Source organism: Portunus trituberculatus, chromosome 41 (assembly GCF_017591435.1).
Source record: "Portunus trituberculatus isolate SZX2019 chromosome 41, ASM1759143v1, whole genome shotgun sequence".
In the NCBI taxonomy this organism is placed as follows: Eukaryota; Metazoa; Arthropoda; class Malacostraca; order Decapoda; family Portunidae; genus Portunus; species Portunus trituberculatus.
This window is the reverse complement of record NC_059295.1, coordinates 20,578,441-20,588,440: the sequence shown is the minus strand read 5'-3', so window position 1 is coordinate 20,588,440 and position 10,000 is coordinate 20,578,441. Positions and strand designations below refer to the sequence as shown.

Sequence of the window (10,000 nt, the reverse complement as noted above, 5' to 3'; positions counted from 1 at the left end):
GAGAGAGAGAGAGATTAATTAACATAAGGAAGACAACATAAACCTCATTGCCAAGGATGGAATGTTCTTATCGAGCCTTTAAAGGAAGAGATTCTTCTCCTCCTCCTCCTCCTCCTCCTCCAGGCAGTCTCAGAGGAACACAAACAGACCACCACACACCATCCAAGAGATTCAAGATCACTCAACTAAGCCGCCATCTCTCTCTCTCTCTCTCTCTCTCTCTCTCTCTCTCTCTCTCTCTCTCTCTCTCTCTCATTTCATTCTGCTGTTTTTGATAAATTTTCCCATCTTTTCGTTTATCATAATTTTTCTTTCTCTATTTTGTGTTCAATTTTTTCTGTTTTCTTTTTTTTCTTCTCTCTTTTAACATTTTTTTTTCTTCTACATCTTAATTCCTTTTCTTTCAGTTTCCCCATTGCCCATTTCTCTTCACTTTTCTATCCTTTTCTATTTTCATTCTCCTCTCTTGTCTTCGATTTTTCTTGACAACAGCAATAACCCCCAAAACAAAAACACCGACACGAACAACAATAACAACATTAATTACAACGTGAATGGGAGGAAAATGCGGAAGAAGGGAAGAAGGGAGGCTGAATTGTCATTACTACTGCTACTACTACTACTACTACTACTACTACTACTACTACTACTACTACTACTACACTACTACTACTACTATTACTACACTCCTCCTAGTACTACTACTACTACTACTACTACTACTACTACTACTACTACTACTACACTCCTACCACTCCTACTCCTACTACTACTACTACTAATGCTACTACTACTATTACTACTATATACTACTACTTTTAGTGAATGTTTTTTTTCTCTTTCTCCTACCTAATAATATCATCTGGCTTAGCGTCTGGTTGTCTTTATGTAGCAAAGTGTTAAAACTCAAAATATGAAAGGGAAAGATGTTTATTGGAGTACAGCTAAGAGATAATGGGAGGGGAGCTAAGGATAAAAAGATACACTGACAGAAAGACAGAGAAGTATAGCGAAAAGATAAGCATTGGGAAGAATTGAAAAGAGGTGCAGCAAAGAGAGAAGCCGAGGGAAGAATTGAGAAGTGTAGCAAAAGAGAGAAGGTGACAGAAAGACAGAGAAGAAGTGTAGCGAGAAGATAAGCTAGGATAGGGAAGAATTGAGAGGAGGTGTAGTAAAGAAAGAAGCCAAGGGATGGATTGAGGAGATGTAGCAAAAATATTAGGCGATGGACACACTGATTTGAAGCGTAGCAAAGAGAGAAACCAAGGGAAAGATTGAGAAAAGGTGTAACAAATGAAAGAAGGCGAGGGAAACACTAATTTGAGTCATAACAAAGAGAGAAACTAAGGGAAGGATTAAGAAATGTGGCAAAAATATAAGACGAGGGAAATAGTGATCTGAGGCGTAACAAACAGAGGAGGTGAAGGAAATCAGTTGAGAGGAGAATTGACAAACAGGATAGAAGCTTGCTCACTTACCAGCCACGATGATGCCGAGTGTGCAGCCTTCCTTCTTGATCAGCTGCACAGTGCTGACCCCGCGCACCTCCTCTGCAACACATGGCCACCTTTGACAACACAGCACACGCCACATGCTACACCACCACCACCACCACCAATACCACAGCCACCACCAAGCTCCAGATCACCCCGCCGCCACACGCTGCAGGCACCACACCATACCACAACACACACACACACACACACACACACAGGCAGACAGGACAGCGTGCCACACACACATTCCACTAATTTAACACAAGCCTCACGCAGTCAACATGCCACGTCTTTATCCGCCCACACACACACACACACACACACACACACACACACACACACACACACACACACACACACATGTACAGACGTTTCATTCGTTACAAAAACAATATATGAACAAATTAAAAGGGAGGAAAAAAAAAGAAAACAAATAGAAGGGAGAGAAAAAATAGGAAGAATGAATGAATGAACAAGGAAAGGCTAGAATAAAGGAAGTAAAGACAAAAGAGATGAAGAAACTAAGGAAGGAAAGATGGAAGGAAAAATAAGAGGAGAGGGAAACACAATAAAGGAGAAAGCGAGAACAGGAGATGGTGGAGGCAAGGTAAGGGCAATAATGCGTCACGTTCGGCTCACCTGAGATAAAGCTGGTCCGCTGTTCCCGGTTCGAAGCCAAGTACTCCGGGGCGACGACCTCCTCTGCAAGGGACAACAGACACACATGAGTGGTTTGAACAATTGCACCGCTAAACAACTTTTCTATCACCAACTTTCTTCTCTCCTTCTTCACCTTCAGCTGTTGAGACACTTTTATACTCAGGCCTCGTAAATGATTTTGTTGTCTTATGGCTTAAAACACACTATTATGTCACTGTTGGGAATGAGATGTCTAAATACATTGTCTTAATCTCCACGAGGCCCTTCAGTGCATCTTTATACAATTTTTTTTATGGTAATCGTACTTTGTGACATTTTCTTGTTTCTTTTCTTGTTAAACTATAGTTAACGTAGTATAGCGATAATAGTCCAGCCCACACGACATATTAGTACACCAGCAATAATTTTTACCCTCATCAGCGAACGACAATCGTATTACCACACATTTGTTTTTTCCATATTTAGAGCATAGCTAAGAAAGAATGGGAGGGAAAAAAAGATTGAGAAGAGGTGTAGCAAAAAGAGAAGGCGAAGGGAAAGACTGATCTGAGGTGTAGCAAACAATTCCCACATTTAATCATGAAGAGCAGTATAACAACTTCATGTACAGTAAGGAACTAACGATGGTCATGTCCCTCGCAATCCTGCCGGCCGTGTACACTGCCCTTGAGGTGACATGCTCTGCACTCGTGACTGTCATTGAGTGTGGCTGGTGTCGTGAGATCTTGGCAGCCTCGCACACTCCTCACGGAGCTGAATGGACGCAGTGACACTTGCTGCAGTAGGTGCCAAGCAAGATAGAATGGCAGGAACAGAGTGCGTTCTTGAGATACGATAAGAGTGGAGAGAAACAAATTGACTGCCTTGCTCTCTCTATCAACACACACACACACACACACACACACACACACACACACACACACACACACACACACACACACACATGCACGTATCGTCACTATGTAATTTGGCAGAGTATAGAGCATCCCTTCCTAGTTGGTGTCGAATGAAAGGAGGAGGAGGAGGCGGAGGAGGAGGAGGAGAAGGAGGAGGAGGAGGAGGAGGAGGAGGAGGAGGAGGAGGAGGAGGAGGTTAGTTAGGTCACGTGAACGAGAAATCTGAGGCGACTCTGATCGTTACCCTTATAATTCTTCCCCTTTCCTTCTTCCTTTTCCACTTTTCCCTTCACTGTTCTCACCCTTATCCACCTCCCTCACTCTTCTCTAATACCACCACCACCACCACCACCACCACCACCACCACCCGATTCCCTCAGCGTTTCGAGGCAAAGAACGCGAGGTGATCTAACAGAGGACGACACAATCATGAGCAAAGGAATGGCAAACCTAGTGAACGTAACTCAATACTAAAAAAAAAAAAATAAATAAATAAAAAAAAAAAAAAGATAACGTAGAACTGAAATTGCCAGATATTACTAAGAGATATATTTTTTTTCCCTTTGTATTACTAATGGTTTGGTATTTGAATGATTTATAGAGCACGGAAATGCATCTTCGTGACGGGAAATAATTTGAGTACAGGATGATTCTCGCTGTGGTCTATTTAGTAACGTTGAAAGTTGACAGTTTTCCTACCTCGGTGCATAAGTATTCCTCAAAATGGAAGTAAGCGTTTTACATTCTAAGTGGGGTTTTTTTTATTTTTTTTTTATTTTTATGTTCCCTTCGCTAGCTTTACCCTCTTACATTGAAAAGAAAATTTAATCCCTTCAGTACTGCAACACACTTTTACCTCTAGCTTGTGTACGATTGGACCACTTTATTGACATTATGAAGGGTCTATGGAGATCAGAAGATTAATGGCGATAGTCTTCACAATTTTAACCCCTTCAGTACTAAGACGCGTTTCCATATTAACTTTGCTTACTATCTGGTGACTCTATACAGCTTCAGAAACTCACGTGGGGGATTAAAATAGTGAAAACTGCGGCTATTAATCTTCCGACCTCCATAGACCCTTCCTAATGTAAACAAAATGGTCTGATCATACACAAATCTCAAGGTAAAAATGCATCCCAGTAATGAAGGGGTTAATCTCCCACATAAGTTGGTAAAGCTGTATAAAAATCACCAAACGGAAAGCAAAATGAATAGGAAAACACGTCACGGTACTGAAGGGGTCAATATTCAGTCTCTTTAACTGCAGTGTAGCACCTCCCAGACAGGCTAACAAGGACCTATAGGACTGTAACTGTTTCTTCTTACTTTGCAATCCTCTGAAATCCTTTTGTAAACTCACACTCGTTAAAATTTAGAGTGTAACCTTCACCCACAGACACGCACGCTACACCTTTCCCTTTTGAATGCACTGCTCTATACCACACTGCACCCCGCCAGCCCCTTCCACACCCCCCGTGCCACCGTCCCCAGCAACACCCCACCTCCCACTACCACAGTCCGGCTGCCCATACACACGTGGTGCTTCTAACCCTTTATTAACTCTCATTGGTATGATAATATACTTGTTTTATTAATGAATACTCCCCCTGCTCTCTCTCTCTCTCTCTCTCTCTCTCTCTCTCTCTCTCTCTCTCGTTGCTTACTTTCTCTTGCATGACTATAAAGTAAATGCCTTTGTTGGTCGCCAGCTGACCCTTTCCCCACTTTGCATCCTCTCTCTCTCTCTCTCTCTCTCTCTCTCTCTCTCTCTCTCTCTCTCTCTCTCTCAACACTAAGGAAATATTCAGGCCCCATCTCCTCTCCCTCCTCCTCCTCCTTCTCCCATGAGTGACCGTCTGCGCGGCCAATTATTCCGTAACCTTTAACCTCGATGGGGGAGTAGGAGGAGGAGGAGGACAGGAGGGACTCTGGGGTTTCGGGGTCAAGTCCTGGTCACGTCGGGTTACTTTTATCACGGCGGGTTAATGTTGATACGAGGAGGAGGAGGAGGAGGAGGAGGAGGAGGAGGAGGAGGAGGAGGAATATACACGAATCCTTATACATGAAAACAGAAACCATAAGACCTGTTGGTTTGTAATGGTAGAATTTGCTGATCTAATTCTCTTTGTATGTACTGTCATGTATGTAAATTAAGTGTGGGAAAAGAGGATAGAACAGGATAAGTCTCCCTCCCCTCCCTCCCTCTCTCTCTCTCTCTCCGATAAACATGTGGCAGGAGACAAAAATAAACAGTGTGTGGTATTTGGTAGGGAAAGACAGGCACGGAAAATGTTTTAGTATGATATGAAAGCTGAGGAATATAGCTAAGAAATATTATACACTGGAGGAGGAGAAAGAGGAGGAGGAGGAGGAGGAGGAGGAGGAGGAGGAGGAGGAGGAGTAAGAGAATGATAATGATGACGAATGATAAAATAGCTGCAATAGTTATGTTAATTATACTGTGATGACAATGAGGAGGAGGAATAAACTCTCTCTCTCTCTCTCTCTCTCTCTCTCTCTCTCTCTCTCTCTCTCTCTCTCTCTCTCTCTCAGGTGGAAGCCAGATGTTGCTTTGCTTTGAGGACACGCATGTGGTAATTTGTTTGTTCGTCTATTAATGTGTGTGTGTGTGTGTGTGTGTGTGTGTGTGTGTGTGTGTGTGTGTGTGTGAGCGCCCCATCCCTCCTCGCGCCCCTGCCATTAGCAATCACTCCGCCCTTCCTCTCTCCCTCGCTCTCCTAAACAGTCGCTGGTGAGGAAGAAAAATGGGAAGTAAGAAGGTTACCAGAAGTGTGTTTATCTTAACAGCGGCTGACGAGGAGGAGGAGGAGGAGGAGGAGGAGGAGGAGGAGAGGAGGAGGAGGAGGCCACCCACAGCAGTCTCCCGCCCTCCACCCGGTGCCCCTACTAGAGTAAGAAGAAGAGGCAGGGAAGCCACACTTGTAGAGGCACAAGGCGCGCCATTAAAGTGTTACTAAAACCTGTCACGCTCACTTGAAGTTGCGACAGCGTGTGTGTGTGTGTGTGTGTGTGTGTGTGTGTGTGTGTGTGTGTGTGTCCCTCCTTTATCGTCAGTACTCCATTATCCTATTTTTGTTGCTTCTCGTCTTTCCTTCTTTAAATGGTCTAAAGCCTCTATTTTTCTTCGCCAGTTACTTATAAGACCTTGGACACAGATTTTTTTTCTATGTAAGAGGAGAAAACTGGAGTGATAAAGTTTACGAATGCATCATCCACTGTCATTTTTCGGGTATTATTGGATTATCATCAGGGAAATGTGAGAGGAATGCTGGTGATGTGGTGGTGACGTGGATTAACGATGCAGTGTCACGAATGCATAAACAATCACCCAGTATGAGGACAAGGAAGGACTTAACCAGTGCAAACATGTGGATCGGATACCTGAAGTCTTGAGAGTATGTACAAAATGCTTCAGTGTTATCAGAGGGAATGGAGAGAAGCGGTCTTGCAATAATACAAGACAACATGGAGAAAATACTAAAAAAAAAAAAAAAAAATGAATGAGGATGATGGTGGGAATAGGATATAGAATGAGAATGGTAGTGTAAATAGACAGGTATGGTTTATGCACGGACTTCCACGTGTAGGTCTAACAAATTCCTGCAGCTTTCATACTTCTTTCAACCTCTTCAGTACCGTGACAAGCTTTCATATCTATTCTGCTTACTATTTGACGAATTTACACAGCTTATGTGGGTATTGAAATAGTGAAATCTGTGACCATTAATCTTCTCACCTCCATAGACCCTTCCTAATGTAAATAAAATCATCTAATCATACACTAAACTGAAGGAAAAAATGCGTCTCAGTGCTGACGGGGTTAATATGCTGATGGACTAGGGAACACACTAAACTCAAGGACATTTTGGCAACAATTATAAGAACAAATGGCTATTATCAAGACGGTAGCAAATATAAAGCACGTCAGAGGCATAACACGTGTGGAGATTAGGGAGATGAAGCTAGAGAGGCAAGACTGGTGGTGGACGTGTGAAGATTATGAATACAGATACAATTGATAACAGCTTCTTTCTCTCTCTCTCTCTCTCTCACACACACACAGAGGCATGAACAAAATTCTCTCTTTATCATACAGTAAACAGAAACTTCATTATAACAATACGCAACACAACAAAATCTCTCTCTCTCTCTCTCTCTCTCTCTCTAAGTGGCGCCTCCCAGTCCCGCATCCCTCCACCCATCAAAACATCAATGGATCTTAACCGCGAGGTGTGTTGAGGCCTGTGGGTGGCGGTGTTCCTCTCTCTTGATCCGCTTCTGCTCGTAAAAAAAAAAAAAAAAACGCTCTTCATTTCTCCCTTCTTTTCTTTATTTTCCCTTCTTTTAGTCTTTCCTTCTTTCTTTCTTCCCGTTCTTCTTTATTTTCGCCTTTTTTTCATCCTTTTCTTTTAATTCTTCCTCTTCTATTCTCTCTTCTCTTCTTTGTTTTCCCTTCTTTTTATCCTTCCCTTTTAGTATTTCCTTCTTTCTTTCTTTCTTCCTTCTTTTTATTCCTTCCTTTTAGTTTTTCCTCTTTCTTCCTTTCTCACTCCATTTTCCTTCTTTATTTTTCCCTCTATGTTTTTAATGTTGTGTCTTCTTTTTTTCTTTATTTTCTCCTTTTTCTTTCCATTCTTCCTCTCTTCATTCCCTCCATTTCTTCCGTTTTTTTTTTTTTATTCTTCAACTCTGTCTCTCTCTGTTTTTTCCTTTCCTTTCGTTCCCTTTTCATTTCCTTCCCTATATTTCTACCTTTCCTATTTCCCTTAACACCTTCACTGCTTTACCTATTTTTTCCTCCCTCCTTCCCCCCCCTCTCTCTCTCTCTCTCTCTCTCTCTCTCTCTCTCTCTCTCTCTCTCCTTTCTTCTCTCCCTACTCCTCCTTTTCCTCTTATAACTCCCTACATTCATTTCCCTTCCCTTTCCTTTTTCCTCCTCTTCTTCTTCTTCTCTTCGTTTGCAGCACAGGGCTATTTTTTCCCCTCCCTCTTTCTCTCTCTCTCCCTCCTCTCTTCTCTCCCTACTTCTCCCTTTCCTCTCATAACTCCTTACCTTCATTTCCCTTCCCTTTCCTTTTTCCTCCTCTTCTTCCTTCCCTCCCTCAGGGCAGGAGGAAGAGCAAGGGGAAGAGGAGGAGGAGGAGGGAAAGGAAGAAGGGTCTGTAAGGGTTATTTATACAAGTAGCTCCCCGCCTCACCTCAGCCAGCCCCGCCGCCACCCGCGCTTGTTTACCCCATAGCTGACAAGGCGACGCGACCACAACCACCACCACCACCTGATTATTATTGCAATTAGGTGGTGGCAATGGTGGTGGTGGTGGTGGTGGTGGTGGTGGTATTGTGGTAGTAGTAATAGTAGTAGTTTCAAGGTAGGTCATATTTTGGTTAATTCTTTTTTTTTTTTAGTAGTAGTAGTAGTAGTAGTAGTAGTAGTAGTAGTAGTAGTAGTAGTAGTAGTAGTAGTAGTAGTAGTAGTAGTAGTAGTAGTAGTAGTAGTAGTAGTAGTAGTAGTAGTGTAGTAGTAGTAGTAGTAGTAGTAGTAGTAGTAGTAGTAGTAGTATAAGTATTACTATTGTTATTATTATTATTATTATTATTATTATTATTATTATTATTATTATTATTATTAGTAGTAGTAGTAGTAGTAGTATAAGTATTATTATTATTATTATTATTATTATTATTATTATTATTATTATTATTATTATTATTATTATTATTATTATTATTAGTAGTAGTAGTAGCAGCAGCAGCAGCAGCAGGAAAATAACAACAAAATAAAGAGAATTACAGGATGAGATTCACACCACAGCTGTGCATTCCTTCTCTATCCCCATGAGTGTCCTTAATCCTATGGGCATGATGCGAACCAGGAACACTCCATTCTCTCTCTCTCTCTCTCTCTCTCTCTCTCTCTCTCTCTCTCTTCACCCCCCTCCCCATAACCTCGCAGACTGTTTTCCAGTGTCCCATGGCTGTTTATACGTCACAAAACTTATCTTATTTATCATTTACTTTTTTAGACAACTGGTAATGTCAATCTGTTTTCACCCTCTCTCTCTCTCTTTCTCTCTCTCTCTCTCTCTCTCTCTCTCTCTCTCTCTCTCTCTCTCTCTCTTCAACTTTACTCTCCACTCAATCGTCTGCCTCAATTCTCAATGCAGTGACGAGTCGTTTTGAAGTGTAAGTGCATGCGTAGCTTCTATGAGACACACTGAACAGCAGGTGTGAGTCTGACCGCCGCAGTTCCACGCTGCAGGTTTAACAAGGAATATTTTAACAACACCCCACTCCTATAACTAACTGTAAGAGAATTCATAAAGCCTTGGAACCTCTGGCTTAGCACACGCGGGGAAACAAGGGAGGGCAGGAAACAATGAAACTAGACACCTTACAAGCTCCAGAACCATGCATACCGTAAAGATTTGAGAGACATCCGGTAGTGGATCACAAGTGCATCATAGGTCATAGCAGAGCACCTACCGAGAGAAGAGACTTATGACAGCGTGTTCCATTGGTTGAAAATCCTAAACATTGACAGCCGAGTATCAGTGTAGGCAGGGAGTGCGGTGGGGAAGTCTCAGCTTTGAGGTAATACAGTATCGGCTCCGTGTTTTGACTGGCCTGAGTGGTGAGGTGTTAACGAAGACCACGTGAAAGTCTTGAGTTGACAGGATGATGAATATATGTATGAAAGAAAAAAGTAATGGTTTTGTAGATAGCGAAGATATAATGAGAGAGAGAGAGAGAGAGAGAGAGAGAGAGAGAGAGAGAGAGAGAGAGAGAGAGAGAGAGAGAGAGAGAGAGAGAGAGAGAGAGAAAGGAGTGCAAGAACCAACATAAAACAAACTGACTCTAGGACAAACACACAAACACACACACACACACACACAAACACATACACACGAGCACCTTACACACTGA

General features: G+C 42.3%; 1 protein-coding gene across 11 annotated transcripts in view; it reads right to left on the bottom strand.

The window, feature by feature from the left end:
* Positions 1–10,000, bottom strand: part of LOC123516781 (glutamate receptor-interacting protein 2-like) — a 136,082-nt gene that overhangs the window by 41,582 nt on the left and 84,500 nt on the right. For all 11 annotated transcript variants that reach the window (XM_045276422.1, XM_045276424.1, XM_045276423.1 and 8 more), the window contains 2 exons: positions 2,136–2,198; positions 1,479–1,550 (listed from right to left, as the gene is read on the bottom strand). In XM_045276422.1, the coding sequence (XP_045132357.1) occupies positions 1,479–1,550; positions 2,136–2,198 (135 nt within the window). The remainder of the gene's footprint in view (positions 1–1,478; positions 1,551–2,135; positions 2,199–10,000) is intronic.